Source organism: Scardinius erythrophthalmus (assembly GCF_964197995.2).
Source record: "Scardinius erythrophthalmus genome assembly, chromosome: 2".
Classification (NCBI taxonomy): domain Eukaryota; kingdom Metazoa; phylum Chordata; class Actinopteri; order Cypriniformes; family Leuciscidae; genus Scardinius; species Scardinius erythrophthalmus.
In genome coordinates, this window is record NC_138222.1 from 34,788,594 (window position 1) to 34,814,192 (window position 25,599).

The 25,599-nt window shown below is 39.9% G+C and overlaps 1 protein-coding gene across 1 annotated transcript; it reads left to right on the top strand.

Annotated features, from left to right (window-relative positions):
- The first annotated feature begins 375 nt into the window (after window positions 1–375).
- arl8 (ADP-ribosylation factor-like 8) lies at window positions 376–14,335 on the top strand. Its single transcript, XM_081355058.1, has 6 exons — window positions 376–1,018; window positions 6,141–6,201; window positions 6,511–6,658; window positions 8,855–8,938; window positions 9,057–9,208; window positions 12,459–14,335. Exons 1-6 carry the CDS (start codon window positions 973–975, stop codon window positions 12,505–12,507), a joined length of 540 nt encoding a protein of 179 aa, XP_081211184.1. The 5' UTR covers window positions 376–972; the 3' UTR covers window positions 12,508–14,335.
- The last annotated feature ends 11,264 nt before the right edge of the window (window positions 14,336–25,599 follow it).

Here is a 25,599-nt window from a genome sequence, read left to right on the forward strand (position 1 = left end):
TAGTGCAAATAAGCTCTGCTGCAGGCAGGAGGGAACTTGTGGTTCAGGCAAAACAGAAAAAGACATATGAGTAACCAACCAGTTTCCTCTCAGTGGTCAAAATCAATGCAGAGTGCTGTGGTTTTTGGTCATATCCTAGTTTTGATTCAGGTGAGTAAAACATTAAATCAATCAATCAATCCACCATTTATGAATCTATCTATCTGACAGCCTGCATGTCTACCTGCATACTAACTACCTGTCTATGTGCCTGCATGCCTGCCCATCTATCTGCTTAGCATATGTCCATGTCAATTTAAAAAGAAAATTAAAATTGTGTTTGCAACCGTGTTATTTTTAATTAAATATAAAACACATTGTATGGATGTGGTGGGTTCACCAAAGAAGAAGAAGAAAACACTTGTGGGTTGGATGTGCACGTCATGATCCTCACACGTGTAACACTGATGGGGGATGGTGTGTGTTTTGTGTGTACAGCACAGCAAAGCAAAGGAGAGTGAGATTTTGTTATTTACCCAGCAGCAGCACATGCACAATTGCACATACGTGTGGTTTTACTCTCTTAAGGCCCTCCTGTGCACATACCCGTGTGTAGCTTGACAAAGGGAGCTGATATGCGGTTGTTGTTTTTTTGTCCATGAGGAAAATGTGGATGAGGTCAGAGCGACCTGGGAAGTGAAGAGGCTTGTGTTTGGACAGTGATGTATCCGCCGCGCTCGCATCTGTCGCACACTTGATCTGATCACAAAGAAAGTGCTCGGGAGCTGCTCGCCTGGGTGAACACACCGTGGACATACACACACACAAACACACACACGGACAGAAGGAAGGAGGCATGTGCTGCTGACTTATCGTATCGTATATGCATGGCGCGAGCGGGTTTATGAAGAAATAACGGCTTCACGGACAGCTGCTGTAGGCCGCTCGCTAAACTCCCACTCACTGGACACGCTCTCTCACACACCAGGAGACATGGGTCTAATTTTCGCCAAACTATGGAGCTTCTTTTGTAATCAAGGTAAGAGGTGTTGTTCTGACTGGTTTGTACTATAGCGAGTTGTTTTGACTGTTGTCAGATATCCAGCGGAACTGAGCTAATGTTGATGCTAGTGTGCTCGTTTTAAATCCGCTGCGTTGTGCCAATGTTAACCTATCGAAACCACTGTCTCTCACTGACACGTTTACGTGTGTTTATCCTATATTTTAAACCGACCAGATCGTGTTTTCACCTTGTAATGGTAACGGTTCGTTAGTCGGCTACCTGGTCCGTTACCTTCTCCCGGTAACTTAGCTCAAACACTTAAGATGATCTGGTTAGTGGTGAAGGTAACAGATGGGTCAGATCTAAATGATCTGCACATAAACGTATTATCCACTTGTTGATGCTATAATTTTTTTGTATTACATTTTGTGAAATGTGTAAATATGCAAATAATGTATTATCTTATTAAATATACACTGGATACATTTCCAGAACAGAAATCTGAACATTTGATAAAGCCAGATTTAAATTTTGTTTCATTTTGTTTACACGGAGTTAAAGGTTTCTACTGATAGGATTTTGGATAACTCTTTTCGTCACTCCATAAAAACTTAGAGAAAGTAACAAAGTTACTGAAGTGGAGATGGTGCAGTGCATGAGGAAAAAACTTGGCCTTTAAAAGATAACTGAAATCTACAGACACAAATTGATACTGCAATAAATTAAACACTTAAATGTGTATTTTGTGTGTTTTCTTGGTAACCCAAAACCTCAGTTGGTCAGTGCATGAAAAAGCAAATGGTTTTTGCCATAGTGGATTATGCTGCCTACAACTAGCCTGTGATGAAACTCCAGCTATTCTCCAGCTCTTGGCTATATTAATGTTTTTTTTTTTTTTTTTTTTTGACTGATATATGTTTGTATGTCTTAACTGCTGCTGTGACAGATGTGTCTCTCATGATGTAGGTCCAGAGGACAGAGGGGTCAGATATCAGCTCCAACTTGTGGAATGACAATAAAAGGAACTGATTTGAATTGAAAATGCTTTTGTGTAGAGAAACAGACGCCACAAGCACCTGGCAAACAAAAGCAGCGTGAGGAAACCGTTTTCCTCTCCCATTGTTTGCCTATTTCAGCAGTCAGTTGAGCCTGCCCAGAGGCTGGACACACAGTGATGGACAAATTCACAGAAGCTGCAGAGATTTTAACTTGTGTACTAGATTGTTTCCAAATTACACTTCTAACTGAATTTTTACCAAGCAAATAGTATTTCCAGTGTAATTTTTTTTAGCAGTTTTGTCCCCTGACAAACATTCCTAACCACATCCAGATTGCTGTAATGTTGGACAGATGTTCCTTTAAAGGAGAACTCCGGTCAATTTTAACATTGAGCTCATTTTTTTGTACATTTGGAGTGCTGTCAATACAGAGAACAACGACAAAAATCGGTGTTGCCTACACCGAGTTATTCTATTTTTAAAATTTGCACCCTATTGACTTCAATGGGGCAAGTAGTAAGCCTGCTTTTTAGCCTCTTAACATCCTTTAAGTGTCATTACAAGTGCACAGAAAATGTGAGTGATTCCTTCCGAGTGAACATGGGTGAATCTGACTGCAGTAGATGTTAGAGATATTAATAAAAATGAAGTTAATTCAGCCAGCGCTCATACCTCTGTTTACATCCTGTTTTCGGTGGAAGGCCATAGTAATCGATTGTCGAGTTCACGCGCATAGGTTTAGTGCCTATGATCACGCGCGTGAACTCAACAATCGATTACTATGGCCTTCCACCGAAAACAGGATGTAAACAGAGGTATGAGCGCTGGCTGAATTAACTTCATTTTTATTAATATCTCTAACATCTACTGCAGTCCGATTCACCCGTGTTCACTCGGAAGGAATCACTCACATTTTCTGTGCACTTGTAATGACACTTAAAGGATGTTAAGAGGCTAAAAAGCAGGCTTACTACTTGCCCCATTGAAGTCAATAGGGTGCAAATTTTAAAAATAGAATAACTCGGTGTAGGCAACACCGATTTTTGTCGTTGTTCTCTGTATTGACAGCACTCCAAATGTACAAAAAAATGAGCTCAATGTTAAAATTGACCGGAGTTCTCCTTTAACACTGGGAATGGGATGGACGTTGTTGATATTGCGAGCACTTTCAATAATTTCTGACACCAATTTATTTGCATTCATAGAAGTTTCTACTTGTTAATTATTGGTAACATATGATTTCTTGTGTGTGCTAGATTTGTTCCTTACAAATGAACTAGACAGTCCTGTGGGCTAAATGCTGAGTCTTGCTATAGGTCCAATTTGATGTCCCAGGAGAAAGTAGGATAGCTCTTTGGCCTACTCCTGTAGACATAGAAGGAATTCTGTCTGTTGGATTTGTAATCCCATTCTCTTTCCTAATTCCCTGGATTACTCTCCTGAAGAGGACCAGTCAATTCATTACATTGAGTGTTGCTCTCTCTAATACACAAACGTTCCTGCAGTCATATTATATCATAACAGTATCTTATTATTATTATTAATGTTGCTGTATGAGCATAAAAAGATCTGCTAGGTTACAAAGCTCAAAGTTGACTCTAAAGGGAGATATTTTATTTAACAGAATTCACTTTCCAAGAGCTACAACAAACGGCTCGTTTGGACGCGATTTTAGATGATGACGCGATTTTTCCAGGCTTTACAAAGTCATAATGTTCCTCGTTTAAATAATCCCCGCCCACGGAATACGCCGAAAAACGGACGAGGCCTGGATTAGCCTAGCTGCATTGTCAAAGAGACCACAACTCATTTGTTTGACCTTCCTAAGGCTGATGAACTTAGAATGGGTAAAATTTATTTTAAACACTGATCCTGAACATTATAATCAAGATGTTTATCTGTGCGCTGCACGTTTTACGAAGAACAGCTTCCAGAATCACATCTTATTTGAAGTTGGGTTTTCTATTAACAGTTCTAATTATAAGTTTTATGTTGTTGCTATGCTCACCTGCCAGCCAACATTAGTGTTGATATAGTGTTTACTATATCTTTTGTATGCTCTCGCTTTTGTAAGACTGTTCACCGCCCCTTAGGAAAATTATCCATGTTTTTGTGATTGATTACCATAGTTTTCCGACAAATATCATGATTAAATGGTGGATAACATTGTAGGCTACCTATAATGTACAAGAAAAACATACCACTCTTAAACGTCCTGTGAGATCTGTGCTTGTAAAGTCTGTGCATGAAATCCATTCTGGATGATCCTCTTGTTTGTTAACATTGTCAGGGTCTGAATCTGGTTTGAAATTGACACCATCCTTTATATTTACACTGGAGAAGAACTCGCGGTTATGGAGGGGCGGGACATTTCCCGAACACGTGCTAAGTGCTGCCGATCACAACACACTGGGCCAGCTAACCAATCACAGCACATTTTGTATTTCGGAAGGAGGGACTTCATCGAAACCAGAACTAAACAACGCGTCGGGACAGACTGGGGAGAGAAGAGCTGTAATAATGTAAAATATGTGAAAAATGAGTTTTTGAACAATCAAGCATGAAAGCATATTCTAGTACACCCCAAAAACAAAATCAAGACTCCGTGAAAGGGCATAATAGAACCCCTTTAAATAAATTAGGACCATAGACTGTAAAAAAAGATGGACGACGCCCCTTCGCTCTCTTCCATTGATGAGAACTGAAGCCACCAGTGTCCCGATATGGCGCTGACATATTGGAACTTGAGTCTGCGCAGTAGCGATCTCGGGACCAGACCTGCGCAGTAGTGAGCAGGAAGTAAAGCCGGGAAATCAACGCTCCGCCCTCACTCTTGCAGAATGCACTAAGGGAGAGTGGATTCTGCACACTTTTTTTAAAAATTGATTGCAGTACGACAAGAGACTTGTTAAAATAAAGTAAATACAATCTCCTCAGTCCTCCGAAGATCCCGAAAAAATGTCCGTTGGTGCTTCAGTGACTACTTCGCTCAGAGAACCTGTCAATCACAGCTGTCAATCATGACGTTACACCACCGCATCACGTAACTAACTAAAAACCAACTTATTTTTGAAACAGACACTTGAACTTACATCAGCGAGATAAAAACGACAGCAAATGAAAGAAACCACCTTTGGAAAAAAGATATTTGAAGTGTAATTTAATTGTTTAGTTGGTCTCACGTCCCGTTGAATAACACAGGGAGGCGGGGCTTATGACCTATACTAGGACCAGTCACCGGGGGGCGATCGAGACGTTTTGGCTTCACTTTTCAGGGCTTGTGCGGCACGCTTGATTAGGGCCTATTGGTCTTGTAAATCATTAACCTCTCACTTTAATGTTCAAAGGTTTTATCCTTTGGCTAAAGCGTAGAGCAGTAGCACTAGTAGTCTTACATTAGAATCAGGCTAAATTTGTCCTATTTGTTTGTTATGAAAAGTTCCACCAAAACCTGTGGGAAGTGTAGTTGTAGTCTTAATAAACAGTCTCTCTTCATGGCTTTAGTTTGCCCCTGTGACATTTTTGCTGGAGGCATACAGGAGTAAAATAGGGGTCGGTGCCTCTGGAGGAAGTAATAGGCGTGAAATAGTCTTTGTGGAGCTGCCAAAGATATCATGAGTTATCCAGTCCTGCTTCCTGTAGTTCACATCAGAGTTTAAAGGTGAAAAATATCAAAATGTGCCCTCTCTCTCTCACTCACACACACACACACACACACACACACACACACACACACACACACACACACACACACACACACACACACACACAGAGAGGCTGTCAGAATTTCCTCACATTGAGCTCTGATAAAGGATGGATCACTGGTTTATCTAATCACGTCTTCCTCTGTTATGCAATTGTGTTTCTCATGTGGCTGAGTTGTGTGTTTGTATGGGATTGCTGGACCAATTATCTGGGAGTTAGAACAGAGAGAACAACAGAAACAAACTAGCTCTGAAGGAAAGAGCAAGAGCACAGTTAATGCAATGAACCCACTTTAATTATGGATTGCATTGTATTTTAAATTTTATGGCATTTCACATATTTTCTTATCCTTATTTATTGAGATTAATTTGTTGCATTTGAATTTTAAATGAAGTTCTTGTAATATTAATTTGACTATTCTTTTAATCCGTAATATATTTTCTTCTGTTATGCAGAACACAAGGTGATAATTGTGGGGCTGGACAATGCTGGAAAGACCACTATACTTTATCAATTGTGAGTAATAGATATTTTATTTACTTGATTAGAATCTTTATTGCTCTTTATTTATATTCATAGTCTCTAATTCATTGAGTAATAGAATAGAGTCTTTATTGCCACACGCCTGGGCCAGCCAAAATTCTTACGGTGAGAATGGACATACAATACACTAAACATGGCAATTTATTCATCATACAATGTGCAGTAAAACAATAGATTGAGATACTGTATGGACAGATAGGTAAAGTCTCCAATGTGGTAATTAATGTGAAGTATACAAACTGCTCTGCGGTTTGTTTTATCTGAACCTGTTTTGTTGTGCAGTTTAATGAATGAGGTGGTGCACACGTCTCCTACGATTGGCAGCAATGTGGAAGAAATAGTGGTGAAGAAAACCCACTTCCTGATGTGGGATATCGGTGGTCAGGAGAGTCTCCGTTCCTCTTGGAACACATACTACTCCAACACTGAGGTAATGCACTTATACACTACACTGCTGGAGGCTGAACCCCTTTGATAAGTGATGATTGTATTAACAGAATTGAAAACTTCACACAAGAGGGAACTGGATTACATAATTGATTTTTTTTAAATGCTTTGCAGATGAAATTGAAGTGGATATAGGTCCCATGAGAGATTTAACAGGCTGTTTCTGATTGGTGCTGCTGTCAAGTGACCTTTATTTATATAGCGTTTTATACAATACAGATTGTTTCAAAGCAGCTTTACGATGATAACAGGAAAATAATACATTTTGGCTGTTGTTCAGCTGAAGTCAGTTCTGTGTTGTTGAATTGGAAATGGGACTTCACGAGTTGGAAGAGAGAAAACAAATGTGTAGGATAAACACACAGAGGATGAATTTCCTGTGTCCTGTTTTAGGCCTGTTTTTGTATTCACAGAGACCTCATAGAGTAGACAGGAAATCATTGGCAGAGAAAGATGTAATGGCTTGGGAACATGACGCGTGAATTGAATCTGCTTCTCTTCTTAAAGAAGTTTCTTATGCTTAAGGGGGCTGTATTTATTTGAAATTTAAATACAATATTAAATAAATACAAATTGCATAAGTTTTGTAATATTTTTTATTTTTTTAATGTAATCTATTCCTGTGATGGAAAAACATCACTCCAGTCTTCAGTGTCACATGATCCTTCAGAAATCATCTAATATTCTGATTTGCTGCTCAAGAAACATTTCTTATTATTAACAGTGTTGTGCTGCTGAATATTTGCTGAATATGCTGATTTTTTTTTTCAGGATTCTTTGATGAATTGAAAGTTTCAAAAGACTTGAAATGGAAGTATTTTGCAACATTATAAATGCATATACTATACAGGCTTTTGAATTGAATGCGTTCTAGTAGAATAAATTATTATTTCTTTTTAAAAAAAATCTAAGAATGTATGTGCTTTAACAATATCAGGTCCTGCAACTCCCTATTTCAGTGGACAAACTTACTCTATTGGAAAAGACTTCGGAAATATTTTATGAACTAACAATGAACTATAATTTGTACATTTATTAATCTAGGTAAATGTTCATTTATAAATGTACTTTAATTCATGTTTCTTCATAATACATTTGCTTATGTTAATTTATACAACCTGAAATGTCAGAAAGGTATTGGTAATATGTAACAATTCAAGTTTAAAAGATGCATTAAATGTATTGTCCATTGTTATTTCATGCAGTCTTAACATATAGAACCTTTCAGTTACAAGGATAGTTCACCCAAAAATGAAAATTGTGTCATAATTTACTCACACTCAAGTTATGCCAAACCTGTGTGAATTTCTTTCTTCTGCTGAACACAAAAGAAGATCTTTCGAAGGATATGGGTAATCATTAATCAAACAGTTGATGGACCCCATTGACTTCCATTGTATGGAATAAAAATACAGTGGAAGTCAATGGGGCCAATCAAATGTTTGGTTACTGACATTCAGCACAATATCTTCTTTTGTGTTCAGCAGAAGAAAGAAATTCACACAGGTTTGGCACAACTTGAGGGTGAGTAAATTATGACACAATTTTCATTTTTGGGTGAACTATCCCTTTAAGTGTTCCGACTTTTATTTTAAATATCAAAAAACAACTTTTGACTAGAACGTGCTCATACAGATACATCTTCAAATGGGTATTTTCAGTACCAGTATCTAACAGCACATGCACAAACTAGCAAAAGCATCTTTAAAGATAATATGGTGAGATGAACAGCTGTGGGTCCAGTCTGCTGTGAACAATAGTTTGAACAACAGTTGTGCGCAGCGGTAATTCTGCCAGATCTTAGCAGCTGGTGTCTGATTCACAGTTCAAAGTTCAGGGTTACACAAAGAGGTTTGAATAGCGAGACCCCTGCCTTTCATTCAGAAAGTGTGCGTATGAGATTTGTGGTGGGGCCCTGCTGTCAAGCTTTATTCAGGAGCACTCGCTCTTACAGACCATAGATACACCATTTCTGCCAAGGTCATGTGTACTCTGAGCAACAAACTACTCTGTGGCCTTGCTAAACTTAGAAACCACCTCTGAATGCAAGTGCAACAGTATGCTGCCTGGCATCTGAAGATAATGCTTTGTGTGTGTGTGTGTGTGTGTGTGTGTGTGTGTGTGTGTGTGTGTGTGTGTGTGTGTGTGTGTGTGTGTGTGTGTGTGTTTTCTTTGGTAGTTCATCATACTGGTAGTGGACAGTACTGACAGAGAGCGACTAGCCATTTCTAAAGAAGAGCTCTACAGAATGCTAGCACACGAGGTAATGCTTTAACATTTACACCACACGATAAAACTGTGGAGGATGAATATAAAGCTTCACTCTCGCAAAATGTTGATTCTGTTTTTCAGTTGTTGTTTTTTCTTCATCATTCACTTAGGATCTCCGCAAAGCTGCGGTGTTGATCTTTGCTAATAAGCAAGACATGAAGGGCTGTATGTCTGCTGCAGAGATTTCCAAATACCTGACCCTCAGCTCCATCAAGGATCATCCATGGCACATCCAATCCTGCTGTGCGCTTACTGGAGAAGGGTAAGACCTGCACTACCTCTGAACATCAACTATTCTAGCCTGCAGTTATTGGTTGATTAATGATGTAAAAATGTAATAATACAATAAAACAGAGCAAGTTAAAATTTAAATAATGTTTTACCCATAGAGAAAAATCTTCAAAAGGATGCACACTTCATGGAGATCGTATCAGCAGCCTAATAAGTAGATTTTTTCCAAAGCCTGCCTCACAGCTGATTTCATTGGTCAACTCAATCATGCAGTTACCTGTGATTGGCTGCAGGGCAGGGTTTGCGCTTATTAACGCTCTTTGTTCCTTGCTTTGCCAGACACTTCTGCGAGCAGATTAAATGAATCATGTCCTAACTCTCTCCAAAAATATCATCTCTCTCCAGATGTATCAGTATTACATTTTATTGACTAATAATACACAGTTTCACATCTGCAGTCTCAATCAAAATTGGTCATTTAGATTAGCTTTGCTATCATCTAATTATTTCTTAACGTTAATCCTTTTAAACATAATTTAACAACTATGTTAAATGTAATCTATTGCAAATATAAATTTTTCATACACTAATTCTGTGATGCTTGTTCACTTGTAACTAGGCATGTGACGGTATAAAAATGTTTATGTTGCGATAAATTCTGAAGCTTTTATCACGGTATATGGTATTATCACGATATTGAAATAAATTGCAGAAAAAGAGTTGTCACAATAACAAATTTAATAACTTTTTCCCTTGTAACAAAAATAACTAAACATTTTTGTGTATTGCTTTATTGTATTTAATGTTCAAAGTCAACAAATGTTTCAAACAGATTAAAGTGCAAAAGAATTATAAAGAACAATAGGTATCATTTTACAATAAGGTCTCATTAATGCATTAACTAACATTAACAATGAGCAATAGTTAGATTTGTTACAGAAGTATTTATTCTTTGTTAATGTTAGTTAAAAAATACTACTGTTAGTTCGTTAGCTCAGGTCCATTAAATAATACATTTTGAATTTTTCTTTTTTTAATACAACTTTTGATTTGAATAATGTATTATTAAATGTTGAGATTATATAATATAAATATAAAGTGTGAACAATAAAGAATCAGAACATATTTATTTCAAACAATATCTAGGGCATGTTGTAGTCCAGATTAAAATATAAAAATGTTTTAATTTGAAAATAAATAGCCTTAAGTCTTTAAGTAATCGGTTCTGCGATGAACACCATTGCGATTTCAAAAATCTGAATGGCTGTTTGAAACATTTAAAACTGCAGCATTTCTGCTGTTCCATCAGCGCCACCTGCTGTCAGAGAGTGAATGTGCATTTTCGTTCAGCGTTTCTCCTTTACTCGTTCTGCCATGCGCTGCTCATGTGTGTTGGGCTTGTTTACATCAGAGTGGGTGCATGCCTATGAAGGTAATATGATGCCATAAAGAATCGCATGCGCAGGCTAAGATTTGTGAAAAGAGTCAGGAACTGCAAAATAGATTCATTGCGTACAATCAAACTTTGTGTAAAAAAAGAAACTGTTGCAAATGTCTATATGACTTGTTGTGTACATGGGGCAAAAAAGTTCCCGAAATAACCCGATTTGTACAGTTGCGTCTTTCTTTTACCTGCGCTTCCAGTTTTGGCACGGTTCTCACTCACTCATTGAGTTTTGCAAGCGTGAAGAGGAGGGCGGGTCCACCTTCTTCATGTAGCCAATCAAATGAGCTTCTCGCTAACTCTAGGTTTACTCTTATCTGATTGGTTCAATAAACACGCCAGTCACCAGAACACATCTTTATCTTCATTTGGCTCAGAAACGTTCTCGTTGCCGAAATGGTACATTTAATGCACACATACATGATAAATAAATAGGTAAGCAAAAAAATAAATAAACAAATAAATCATGATTGCTTAATAAGCTGTGCACCATTAGGCTGATTAAGGCTGACTAACATTCATACTGAATTTCAAGCTGGCATTATCTGTTATGCCACTGAGCAGATGTTAAACTTTACAATCTTGTCTTACGGTTTTTAGTTAACTGTGAAGCACTTTTGGCAACAGCGCTGCTATTAAATGTGCTATATAAATAAATAAAAGTTGAAGTACAATCAAAACATTTAATACCCATTCTTTATGTAATAATACCATTCTGATGCAGTGTTTTTCACATCATGTCTCTGTTCATGGTATTTAACACTCAATTATATATTTTGAAATATTGTCTTGGTAGCACTATCAATATTGATTCTGATTAGTGATTACTTTCGTGTGACTGATCAAGCTACTTTATGTAGAAGATAATTTGCATTAGAAGCTCATTTGATTGGCTCCTCTTCACGCTTGCAAAACTCAATGAGTGAGTGAGAGAACCGTGCCAAAACTGGAAGCGCAGGTAAAAGAAAGACGCAACTGTACAAATCGGGTTATTTCGGGAACTTTTTTGCCCCATGTACACAACAAGTCATATAGACATTTGCAACAGTTTCTTTTTTTACACAAAGTTTGATTGTACGCAATGAATCTATTTTGCAGTTCCTGACTCTTTTGCTTTCGGTTGCAAATTGCTGTTCCACAAGCCTGCAATGCTTTTGGCAGTATTTGTGCGCAAAAACCGTGCCAAAAGTGTAGGCGCGGAAAAATGGAAGTCAGAAGAATACAGATCCTATTCATTTTGCGTTAGCATGAAGCTGCAGCTTCACAATACATGAATTACACTTACGAATAACAGTTAAATGCAGCAAATATTTTTTCTTACACTTGAAAGGCGATTTACACCTTTACAAATCTTCTCTTGCGCATACAAATTTAATTTACGCTTGCAATCTTATGTACACTTTCACAAATCTTACCCTGCGCATGCGATAATTTATGGCATCATATTACCTTCATACATGCCTCTTTGACGCTGCTTCCAGCGTGTTGTGCATTTTTAACGGTTGATGGGTAAAGTATTCTCAATGCGTTCTAAAAATCAGAATAATTCGTAATAAATAATTATTCAATGTATTTTGAAGTGCCCACGGCCCCACAATAACAATATTGTGCATGTTCATTGTGAGATATTGTACTACCATATACTAGCACATGTCTACTTGTAACATTTTTAACTATTCATTTTTATGTTAATTGTTTTAGTTTTGAATTTTATAGGCAATAGTGTAACATTTTTATATTGGTCTTAATATGAAAATGATCTTTTTATTGTACTGGGCAGGATTTTCTTTTTAGTGCATCCCTATTTAACACTTGTGTGTGTGTGTGTTTGTTTCAGGCTGTGTCAGGGTTTAGAGTGGATGACCTCCAGGGCTGGGCTCAGATAGCCTCTGATTCTCCATGTTGGACTTATTGACTGTGATTTCCACCTCCTTCGGTGGCGTCGCAGACTCATCCTATTGGCTGCTTATGTTTTATTTTAAATCTCTCAAATCTCAGAATTTACATTTTGCAGCTGAACACTTTGGACACCTACCTCAGCTGGGATTTAATGGTTATGTGAATCTGGTTTGACAGACTTGTTGATCAATAATGTATCAGGAGCTACTGGAGTTTTTTACTGGGTGTATAGCAGAAGATATTCAAAGTATTTCAACTTAAAGAGAGGCACTACAGTGCTGGTATGTGTTTGTGAGGAGCGGCATTTTTAGCATTCTGGCAGTGGAAAAGAAGTTCTTTGGATGGGTTTATTAAGCTAATCATGTATGTTTTTCTTTAAATCTACTGGAAAGAAATTATTTGAATGGTCAAAATGTTCCTTTTCAGATGGGGAAATTTTGGGGTCAATTGTTGTCATTGGTCAACTGTATGTTTTTGGGTTTCAACTTTTTGGGTATCGAGTGCTTTAAGTGCCATTGGTACCTACCCACCATCACCACTATCATACCATATCATGAAAACACCTGAGCATATCATATCATTTCACATTACCTCAAACATTCGTTACTGTAGAGGGTGCTGTTACCATTTCAAACGTGGCCATTGCAGCTTGAAATGTCATTTGAGATGCAATTTAAAAGTCACCAGGTATGATCACAGCTGTGAGAGAAGGCTTAAAAAATGTTGCATTTATTGTAATGCTTGTTACAGGTGTGTGTGCGTGCTTTGAATGTGAGAATGTCCAACCAACATCACTGCAGGTGAACTAGCATGTTTTTGTGTGTGTTTGTTTTAAGTAGCCATGCTCCTCGCTCGAGTGTGGTTATAGCATAAAGGTCATTCAGTTATCATAAGGAAATAACGTTCAAAAGTAACTCAGTATTATGATTTTTTCTTTTCATCCAAATCCTGTTGGTGCAAAAATGGAACCTGCAGATGATCTTCATAGGTCAACCAGCCATAAGTTGTCTGTTGCTCTTTTATTCATTATTGTTCAGCTCCGGACATTTCATATTATCATTTTTTGTCATCTTCGCTGTTTTCCGTTTGTATGGTACATGAGTGCATGAGCACTAGTGCTTATTTTTCACATGTTGATTTTGCCAATGGGCTTTTTGGTTCAAGCTGAAACTGTTCTGTGCGTGTTCACATTTTTCCATCCTCTCCGTGCGCTGCTTTCGATTAAGGGAAACTCTTGCAAGACTTTGATGCAGTGACTACAAATTGGTGCTCTCACTGACATGTCCCTGCCAGCAGTGAAATCTTTTTACATAATTATTATTGGCTGCTGATCTAGGCAAATCAGTCCCATGGATCTGTCTCTGTTTTGCAGGGGTTTTATATGGTGGCTCTTTGAGGTCATTACCTGACTGTTGTGGATGTGCTGTTTAACTTTCATACCAAAATAAAGTTCACATGGAGTCTTCTCTGATGAAATACAAAATTAATTTGGCTGTTGTGACTTGGCATAAAAGGCTTCATTGGTCAGATATATGTAATATAATTTTTTTTTCTCAGTCTAAAGCTGAATGTGTATTCGTGTGTGTTAATATGCATCATTACAAACCTGATACGAGTATGTTGTATGACACCATGTAGAAACAGAGGTCTTTGGACAAGATTATGGAAAAAGTTTAATATTCTGTTTCAATGCTGATGTTCATGGTCAAACCAGACCATGAAGTTCTCAGATGTGCCATTTCTAAATGAGAAGGTGAAATCTGTAGCAACTTTCCTAATTCTTATAGTTTTATAATAAAAGCTTTTATTTTGAAATCTCAATTGTGTTATTGTTGCATTATTGGGTTATATATGTATGTATATATGTAAAAAGAAAATGGGTGCATTTTGTGAGTTTTACAAAGCCATTTCTTTTAAATTTTGTATTTTCAGTTTATTAGAAGAAGAAAAAGCAGCCGCAGCAACCTTGGATTAGTCTTGTGTATCCATTTGGAAATGATCTGCTTCCACTTTGTTTGAATGAATCTATCTCTTAAAAATTTCTTCATAGTTGATGATAGGAAATGCTTTCAACTGTGAAATGAACTGATTCTGATGTAAATTATTCATATGTTGAGGCAAAAAACAAACAAACAAAAAAACACTTGATAAAGGGGGCACTTTAATAAGCTAAATCAATGAATTACACTTTTATAATGGGGAGCCTTAGCCTTTCATTTATAGAAGTGTAAGACAGGAATGTAGGTCTGAGAACGGGTACATGACCCAGGTCGTACTTGAAACCATCAGCTCTTATGTCGGATATTTATTTTTAATTCAGTACCCATGAAGCTTCAAAGCTGCTAGAGTTCCCCATTTGCTCAAGTACACCTGTTTGTTTCTATTATAAAACATTTAATTATGTTGATTTGTGGCTTCAGCTTTGTAGTTATTTTATTGGCCATGTTCACTATAATTGTCCTACACCATTATGTATTGTTACTCTTTAAAAAGAAGTAACTTGTTCTCCAATTCAGAGTCAACAACAATAGTTCTCAACCTGGTGGCCGGGGCCCTATAGACTAGGTCAATTTTCAGATAATGTGACACCCTTGGGCATTTTTTAGTAAAAGTTGGCAAACAGACTTTTCTAAGGGTATTTTTTCTGCTGAATCCATTTTTGCTGTTTGCCAAGCTGTATCTCTTATGTGAAACTCAGTAGAGCGCAAACTTCAAGATGACCTCTAAAATGTCAGGAAATTCTATATTTATAAACTTTACATCATGCACGACATCAATTAACGAGAAAGTTTATTTAGGTGGGAATTAAGATACTTGTATGTGACAATGATAATTGCATTATTTCTCATTGTAGTCATGAAAATATCTGTTTTTCTCCTTATTTCAAATGGACAAACAGAATATCTAAAATGCGAGAGTCATTTGTTTGGAGTCACATGCATACTATTGTCTTTGGATCAAAGTGTGTGAATTTAGTTCAGAGTTATCCAAGAGGTTTTTTATTCTACTTTCTACTTTCTATTACTTTCTGCAGTTATTTCCACACTTCGTATTTTTCATCAGAATTAATTTTTATATCCAAAAAGCGACATGAACCAACACAAAATATTTCCAGTTGTGGAATTGTACCCATGAAGTTGGTCAGATTATAAGATCACCAATTATGGAAGCTGTGTGTAGTTTGAAGCCTGACCGGTCAATGTCATTGAATACTTGCATTATATGCCAAGAATCCAAGAAAGATAAGCTATACAATGCGACAGAACAGGGCCTTTTGACACTAAAATCAGCTGCACAAAGTAGAGGCAAGCTTCACGATCCTCAACACAGAGAAGCAATTGCCAGAGTGCTTCTTGTCCAGAACACAGAACAGCACGTGGTCTGGCACCGCTTGTGCTATGCGTTCGCTGTATCCCCATCCAGAGCGCTGGTCTCTGCATGCGTGGATAATCAACGAATAACCGTTGCTTTGCCAGAAGGGGTCGTGAACACGATCACGCAGTCTAGAGCTCCTTCTACGAGAAGACTCTACGCGTCTAAATGGTCAGTGTTCTCCAAATGGTGCGCTACAAAGAGCCAGGACCCACGCACATGTGGGGTTTCGCGGGTGCTCTCCTTCCTTCTAGAGCTGTTGAGCTGGACAAGGGCAGGTCCCCTTCCACACTCAAAGTTTGCGTTGCGGCTATTGCAGCGTTAGCAGAGTCGACGCACGGCCGTGCGATAGGAAGGAACGAGCTCATCATCCGCTTCCTTAGAGGAGCCAGGAGGATGAACCCCCTGCGACCCCCTTCGGTTCCTATTTGGGATCTTTCTTTGGTCCTAGAGGCCCTGAAAGCGTTTCCCTTTGAACCGTTAGAATCCATGGACCTAAAATACCTGTCGCTCAAAACCGTTTTTCTGATAGCTCTGTCATCAGTAAAACGTGTGGGGGATCTACACACGCTATCTGTTAGCCCCGCGTGTCTTGAGTTTGGACCAAATGACTCTAAATTCATCCTCAAACTGAGACATGGCTATGTCCCCAAAGCGATTGGCACTCCCTTCAGAGGGCAGATCATCTCCCTATCGGCTCTGCCAGCATCCGATAGCGAGGGCGGTGAAAAACTCCTATGCCCCGTCAGGGCGCTGAGAGTTTACATCACACGCTCTGCTGCCTTCAGACGTTCTGAGCAGCTCTTTGTTTCGTTTGGTGGGCGCACCAAGGGTCTCGCCGCCTCGAAACAGCCTGTCCAGATGGATAGTGGACGCTATCGCAGCATGCCTATGCGTCCAAACACCTGCAGTGCCCTCTGGGCATTAGGGCCCATTCCACTAGAAGCATGGCTTCATCGTGGGCTTGGTCCAGTGGGATTTCTATTCATGACATTTGTATGGCGGCAGGCTGGGCCTCCCCCTCTACATTTGTTAAGTTTTATAACCTGGAAGTTCCCGCCTTGCAGGCTAGACTTTTAACAGTCTATGTGGTGTGTATGTTCTTCCCAGTTTGTTCGTGTGCAGGCTACTCTCATGTGACTATTAGCTCTTCTGGTTGAGCTGTACTAAGGGCGATATTCTCTATACAGAGACCGGCGGAGCCGCTCTGTATTTCCCTATGAAGTGCTTATGTACATGTGCTGGCCCGCGTTGCTGGCCGCCTGTTTCCCACATGTTTTGTGTTCCCCGGGCTTCCCTGGGACTCATGCAGTGGATGATCGGCGCACACGGCGTTGACAAGGGGTTCCCATAGCGTAAGCAACTTACGCAATACGAGAGAACCTCTCTTAAGAGAACGTACTTGGTTACCTAACGTAACCTCGGTTAGTCAGACTACTGTTTGGAATTGATCAGTTGCAACTGCGCCTTAAGATGTATGAGTGCACGATGTAAATGTAAAAGGTCTCGTCTGCGTTGCTCTGCTGTATGTGACGTTTCGAGCACGCAGGCTCTTCATCAGGTGAAGAGCCTGCGTGCTCGAAACGTCACATACGCCATGCGATAGTTGTCTTGTAAAATAAATATTTTTGATAATTTTGGAGCTTAGGTGTTGCCGACTTTATACTTTATTTTTTACCATTGTTTAAATAACATTACATTTTATATGCCATGCAGTTCATGTTTTAGTTATTATTCAGCTAATGTTATGTCCAACTTTATAAGGTAATTTTAGGCCAAGTTTACTGTGTTTATTTCCTTTATCTGTTCAAAGCTAATGTTAGTGGTGTGACACATTACCGTGATATGTTTTAGTAATTTGTTAATTTGTCTCAATTCTTAATATTTACAAGCAATCTTTCTGAGAATATCTTTTTCATAAATAAACCAAAAGAGAATTTAGTTTGGTTAAATTTAAGTCCTTAAACTTATTTACATGGACATGTAAATGTTGAAAAGTAATAAACACTCTTAATGTAATAGGATGATGGTTTAAGATATAGGCCTTTTGCTGCCACCAGCATGATGTTGATGTTCTTACATGGACATACTCAAAAACACAATTGTCAGTGTTTACCTGAAATATTGTAAGACAGAATGACTAACTTGTTCTGACTATTCTGTTTGTTTCCTTTACTCAATAAATGCTATAGTACAATAAAAACAGTTTATCTTTGAGCCAGTGCTGAGAAATTTGCTCATTTTGGCGTATGAGGCGGTCATCTTGGATTTTGCACTCTACTGAGTTTCATGTAAGAGATACAGCTTGGCAAACAGCAAAAATGGATTCAGCATAAAAAATACCCCTAGAATAGTCTATTTGCCAACTTTTACTCAAAAATGCCTGAGGATTTTTATTTAGGCACATTTTTGTGATTTCAACCTGGTCTACTAATAAGTATTAAAATAATATTTTTTTTGTTGTATTACAGTTTTCCTCAATTGCTGAAACACTAAAACCCAGTCTCTGAACCAAATGCTTAATGGTCTAAACATGTCAAATAAATAGCAAAATTGGCTAAATAAAACCCTTAACAAGTTTAGGTAAATAGACCCCATTTGCAATTCTCAATCACTCTTTTTGCAAAACTCTAAACATTCTCATTCACTAAAACACATTTTGTGTTGGAAAACAGTAAACAGACAGAAGTTAAACACAACTACAAAACATTTGTCATCGTTTAGGCTACACACATAACGGCTCAAAATTGTTTCTAATAATGTGATCAAACCAACTGTACAAAATATTTGCCAGTTCAGAGTGCACAGGAGCATTGAATGTTGACACAAACAATGAATGGAGACAATCTGAGAGGAAGAGTATGGTTGTGTCCGAAATCACATTGTTTTGAATAAGTAGCTAATTACTTCATGCCCTCTAAAAAAGTATGTTCTATATAGTATGAATGTGTGTAATGTAATCTGGACATACTATTCGCCATGTTGCCCTTATCACATGACTTACAGCATCAGTTACGTTGCTTCACTGCCATTCATAAATCCTCTCCCGTGGCCTCATGGGATAGTAAAGTGTCCATCGTATGCACACTTCAGAATCTCAGCGGAAGATGTAGGTTATCCGGGTACTTTTTGTGTACTCTTTTATGAAGACTGTGAATTCGGACCTACTTCTTTGTCACATACTGTTTTTCAAACTAAGTTTGAAAATTTAGTTTTGTGTTTAAAATTTTGAGGAAATGGGTGAAGGTTTCAAGAAATGTGTCTTAGCAATTCATTGTGAAAAACTGTAATTGTATAATCTTAATTAAAACTTTATTAAAAAACATAAAAAATGTACGTTATATTGGCATACCAGAGGTAGGCTACGTTAGCTTAAATAAGAAAACCTTCAAATATCGGACAAAGAACCAGATCTACAATACTATTAAGACATGAAATTAAGAGATCATTAGTACATTATGATCTCTGAAAAGTGAAAACTTAACTTTTTTATATAGATCAGGGAATTAGCCACAGTGTGAAATATTTTCACACTTGAGTTGAACATGTGTCTGTCTCTCCACCCCATCTGAGTCCTTGCTGCAGCACCTGACAAAATAAGAGCCAGATACCCTCATTTTAAACACACTCAAATGTTGTTATCTGAACGCTGAGACCTTTTTCAGTGATAAATTGAATTTGAACTATATCTGTTTCTTTGAAGTTGCTCAGATTGTGAGCCATGCTAACTGTTAATCAGCAACTTAAAGGAGAACTTGGTAACTTTTTTAACTTAATAAAACTGTCTAGAAATCATTTGGATGGTTAAACAACCTGTTCTGGTGATATTGGTGACTTTCCCCGCTCCCCCCAGCGTTCCCAGGCGGAAAACCAACCTTGCAACTTGGGGACTACCGTCCCGGCAAAATAGAAATTGGAAGTCTCGTGAGAAGCGAGAACGAGAACGAGAATGAGCGCGAAACACGAATCGCTTTACGGCAATTCAACATAAACACACACGCATGTATGATGTATTACCAGATTACCCACCTCGGTAGACAAAGCTCCACACGATACAGTTGGCTTGCTCCGATCAAAACAAACGCACATGAGCAGCGGTAGAGAGGGGGAGGAGGCCGCCGCAAGTGAGTTTTTTACGACCGTGTTGTGACATATACGCCCCCCCACAGCTGTAGGGGGAGCTCGTGGGGAAAACATGCGACAACAAAGGGAAAAATCAGCGAAGAAGTGACTAGAGTTCACTAGAGTTGCCGAGTTCTCCTTTAACACACTGAGAGTGCGGACTTAATTATGCATATAGGCATTGTATGCACGTGCCTATTTCTCGCATGTCCAGGGTGGGCCCAGTAACAACAAGGAGAAATAATACATATATTTTAATAATATGTAAATATAAATATTAATATTTTAATATTTCACTCTAATGGTAAAACAATTTAAATTATCAAATCTAAATGAACAAAATTTAAAATATTGGGCAGAAACCCACCTCGTATCTCCATATTTCGTCATGGATTGACGTCACTTCCCCGCCGGAACAAACTGAGCTTGACGACGTAGATGTGACGTGAGCAACCTGTCTGTCTTCTAGTAGCTGTTCCAAGAGAAATCTGAATCATTCTCTTCCGAAACTTGCAGAGACGGAGAGTGTGAGTAGGAGGTGTCCATGAGCTAGGAGCAGGAGAAACTTTTGCTAAGTATTCTGATTAATTACTTTGTCATGTTGCCTCCCCGATTGCCTGTGAGCTTCTCCTCCTGTCCATACGGTAATCTCTCTACTGTGCGACAGAGAGTCGCGTGGTTATGACGCAATCGTTAGCCTATTTTTACAAAACCTGCATCTACGGGGCCATAACGTAAGATACAAGGTAATGGAGCCTTTTATACATTTTCGTGTTTGTTTAGAAATAAATAATGGACAAATGGAGTCTTTAAACACCTCAGATGTAAAGTTATTCGCTGTCAAAGTGACGCCAAAATGAATGGGAGTCGATACATTCAACCGGCGCAGCGTCATAGACCGTCTCTGAAAAGGTTCACGCCCACTTTTAGGGGAAAACAAACCGGCGACCGCCATACACAGTTGGGTTAGGGTTAGTTTGAGGACGTTAGTTTGAGATTGAGGACGTGTACTAACCCTATGGTACTAACCCTTACGAACATGCCAAAGAGTTGTTGTGTGGTTGGGTGCCGTGTAAATTCCTATAAATGAAACAACACCATCATTAAAATAAAGTATGATACTCTTCACTGCACAGACAGGCTAAACATTATTGAACAATGATCTCAATAAAAATGTATTGACATCTCAAGCTTGATTAGAAAGAAAGCAGGACACTAGCAACCTTAAGCATACAGTTTAAGTTATGTAAGCTTCCCACAATTCCAATATTTTACAATATCATGATCATCATGTTGTATTAGAAAGATAACTGCTGGGCTGTCTTTAGTGTATGTCTGTTATCATCTAGCCAAGGCTACCTGTCATCAAGGATGGGCAGTATTTCAGAAACATGTATGTAAAATATGTATTTAAACACAAAATACTATTTTGTATTTTGTATTTTAAAGCCTTTGGAAAAAAAACCAAATGTAATTTGGTAAGACACTTCTGGCCACTGGGTGGGCTTGTTAGACCAATGTGACGCTGGTAGAATGAAGGGACATGTTTTTAAGTTGCCCAAATTAAGTTTATAAATGTATCGTTCAAGCTCTATGGAAGGCAGGGTGGACATATAATTACTCCACATATTTCAGTGATTTCAAGTGATTTCTGAAGTTATACATGTCTGCCGGCTGTGTACGGACGTTGTTTTGTGCCGCTATTTTGTGCCGCTATTTTGTATTGAAGTCTATGGATAGTCTGGTTTGTTTTCTCTCAGTGCTGACGCCAGACCAAAGACTGCCTTCACAACAGGGACAGGCCTCTGGCAAATCAAGACCATGCCCTTTGGTCTGTGCAACGCTCCGGCAACTTTTGAGCGGCTGATGGAGCGGGTGCTCCAGGGTATTCCGAGAGAGGTGTGCCTGGTCTATTTGGATGACATTTTAGTGCATGGAAAAGACTTTGAATCGGCCTTGAGTGCTCTCGATCTAGTCATGACCAGAATAGCTCAGGCTGGTCTGAAATTGCACCCGGAGAAGTGCCAGCTGATGCAGAAAGCCGTGACCTTCTTGGGCCATTATGTGAGCGCGGCAGGGGTGGGCACTGATGAGCAGAAGACAGCAGCTGTTCGCGATTGGCCGGTCCCGTGCAGCCTTAGGCAGTTGCGGGCTTTCCTAGGACTAGCATCGTATTACCGGAAATTCGTTCCTGGGTTCGCCACTGTTGCTGCTCCCCTCCATGATTTGACAAAGAAATCACTGCGGTTCCAGTGGGGGCAAGAACAGCAGCAGGCTTTTGAAAGCCTGAAGGAGGCTTTGTGTCATACGCCAGTCTTGGCCACCCCAGACCCTAGATTGCCATTCATCCTGGTTACAGACGCCAGCAATGTAGGTCTGGGTGCGGTTCTCTCCCAGGAGGGGGAAAAGGGAGAGAGGGTGATTGCCTACTACAGTCGGGCCTTCAACAGGGCGGAGCGTAATTACTGTGTGACCAGACGAGAACTCTTAGCCATGGTGGAAGCAGTCAGCCATTTCAGACATCACCTCTGCGGTCTTCATTTCGTGATCCGAACAGATCATGCTTCCCTACGTTGGTTGTTGTCTTTCCGGGAGCCAGAGGGACAGGTGGCACGGTGGATAGAACGCCTGCAGGAGTTTCAGTTCACCATTCAGCATCGCAAGGGGGAAAGTCACCAGAATGTGGATGGGTTGTCAAGGCGCACCTGTATGGCATCCTGCCCACAATGTGAGCGACTGGCTGGATATGCGATGCAGGGACCAGCTGAAATGAATCCGGAGATGGGGATGGAGGCATCTTGTTGTGCAGTGCTGCCTGATTCAAATGTAGCATGGGCCGCTGAACAGAGCAAGGACCCCGAGCTCCAGGTAGTTATCGACTGGGTGGAAGCCGGGAGGAGGCCTACGTGGGAAGAGGTCATGGCTTTTGGTGAGGGGGTTGTGGTCCATGCGGGATGGCCTGGCATTGAATTTGAGATTGTTGCAGAGAGGATTCGTGGAACCTGTGACAGGCGTAACCAGGTGGCAGACAGTAGTGCCTAAGTCCTGTCACCGCTTGGTTCTGTAAGCAATGCATGGACAACCGGGGGTAGGACATTTTGGAGTAAATAAAACATTAAAACGAGTTTGGCAAGAGTTCTATTGGCACACCTGCCGTAGGGATGTGGAGTCATTCTGTCGTCGATGTGACGCCTGCACTGCTAAAAAAGGTCCAAAAGCTACAACAACGGCTGGTAGGTTGTCCCATGGATCGTGTGGCCGTAGATGTACTAGGACCATTTCCACAAACCCCTCGGGGGTACAAAATGGCCAGAGGCCTATGCTGTTCCCAACCAGGAGGCGGGGACAGTGGCGGATGTCCTGTTGGAAGGTCTGTTTGCTCGGTTTGGGGTTCCCTCTGAGATGCATACTGATCAGGGGAGGAACTTTGAGTCACATGTGTTCTCTGAGTTCTGCCAGCATTTGGGTATCTGGAAGACAAGGACAACTCCCCTACACCCCCAGAGTGATGGGTTAGTAGAGAGGTACAATCGAACACTGGCCACCCAGCTAGCCCTGTGTGTGAGCCAGGATCAAAAGGACTGGGATCTTCAGTTGCCGATGGTCCTGCTTGCAAGTCGGAGTGCGGTGCAGGAGACCACTGGATGTACGCCAGCTCTCCTCATGCTGGGCAGAGAATTGCGAACCCCATCCTCCCTGCTGATGGGTCAACCGCCAGATGCACCAAAGGCCCCACCCGGATTAGAGTATGCCCATCAGCTACAGGACCGGCTAAAGTCAGCCCATGAGTTTGCTCGTCGTCAGGCTTTGCAGGCAGGTATGCGCCTGTTACGTCCTATTAGTGTCTAGGGTTCTTTTAACGGAACGTAACATATTACAATTTTAAAGATTTTAGAGAGCATTAGTCTGGGCCCTGCCACAGCACCACAACAACAACAAGATTCTTTTTAACCCTTTTTATTCAAAGGCTCTTAACATATCACAACTTGCTCAGAAAATAAGCTTCAGGGGAGGAACAAAGGTCTCAGAAGGGGGCAATGCCAAAATAATAAACAAAAGCCAGATCTACCTGGGTTTAGGAATTCTTAATAAGCCTCACAAAGGATATACAAATAAATGACAGAAATCTATCCTGACTCCCTACCTAGCCACAAAACAGGAGAAAAAGGGTTACAAAATAAAATGGCGCCCACCTCCCTACAGTTCCCAAGTAACAAGGCAAAAAGAAAGTAACAACAAACAATCAGGAGAATAACAGCTTTTAAAGGAAAACAAATCAAAAGGTGGCTTTACAACTTAAAGGTTTTAGATGGAGGCGTCTCACAACAAAGCAAGAGATCCTTCAGCAACAGCATTCAACAGCATTCAACAGTGAGCAGGCTACAGCACAGATCCACAACAAAAAGCACAACAGCTCCAATCAACAGGACCGGGCAGGACGCAGACCAAGCTCTGGAGAAGAGTTCTCCCCGATTGAGAGTTCTGCTGGATTTTATGCTGCTTCCCTCCTGGATGGTAAGCAGGTGCAGCTGGAGACGCAATCAGCTACCTGCCAGAGGAAAGAGTGGGAGGAGCCAAAGGAGAGCAAGAGACAACAAAAACAACAGAAAGAAAAAACATACCACAGTACAATAATAACTCACAAAAATATACGTCTTTAGACGTAACACTCCCACCAACAAGTTACAAACAATACCTCTAAAGAAATGTTTGTAAACTAAGAATTAGGCATACTAATTGTCCACACTGTATACTCTAGAAAGTGCATCTGCTACAATATTTTCGGAACCTTTTCGGTGTTGAATGTCAAGGTTATACTCTTGTATGATTAAAGACCAGCGCATCAGTCGTTGGTTTGAGTTGCACATTCTCCAAAGGAATACCAAGGGGTTGTGATCAGTGTACACCACCACCGGGTTACAACTACTTCCCAAGTAAACTTCGAAGTGTTGCAATGCCAGAAGTAAGGCTAAAGCCTCTTTTTCAATAGTGCTGTACCTCTGTTGGCATTTTGTAAACTTCTTGGAGAAGTAACTCACAGGATGCTCTACACCAGCCGAGTCTTCTTGCAGCAATACAGCACCTGCCCCTGAAGAACTTGCATCCACCTGCAACTTGAAGGGCAGAGCAAAATTGGGAGCAGAAAGGACGGGGGCATGGCACAGCAGGTCTTTTGCAGCATTAAATGCACTGTTACAATCATGACTCCACACAAATTTTCTGGAGGTACTCAGGAGATCTGTCAACGGGACAACCACAGAAGCAAAGTTTTTACAGAAGCTTCTGTAGTAACCAGCCATACCCAGAAATCGTCTCAGTTCTCTCTTGTTAGTAGGAATGGGAAAGTTCAGTATGGCTGCAACTTTTTCTTCAACTGGCCTCACTTGCCCTTGGCCCACCTTTTTACCCAAATAGGTAACTACAGCCTTCGCAAACTCACACTTCACCAAGTTTAACGTCAATGATGCCTCAGACAACCTACTAAAAACTTGGTTAAGGCTATTCAGATGGTCTTCCCAACTAGCTGAATAAATCACTACATCATCCAAGTAGGCCTCACAGTTGGTCACCCCTGACAACACGTG

Bases quoted from the DNA above. Each gene is read 5' to 3' on its own strand.
- arl8 (XM_081355058.1), top strand. From the start codon at position 973: ATGGGTCTAATTTTCGCCAAACTATGGAGCTTCTTTTGTAATCAAG. The intron at 8,939-9,056 runs GTAATGCTTTAA...TCATTCACTTAG, and splicing joins ACAGAATGCTAGCACACGAG to GATCTCCGCAAAGCTGCGGT. The intron at 9,209-12,458 runs GTAAGACCTGCA...TGTTTGTTTCAG, and splicing joins TGTGCGCTTACTGGAGAAGG to GCTGTGTCAGGGTTTAGAGT.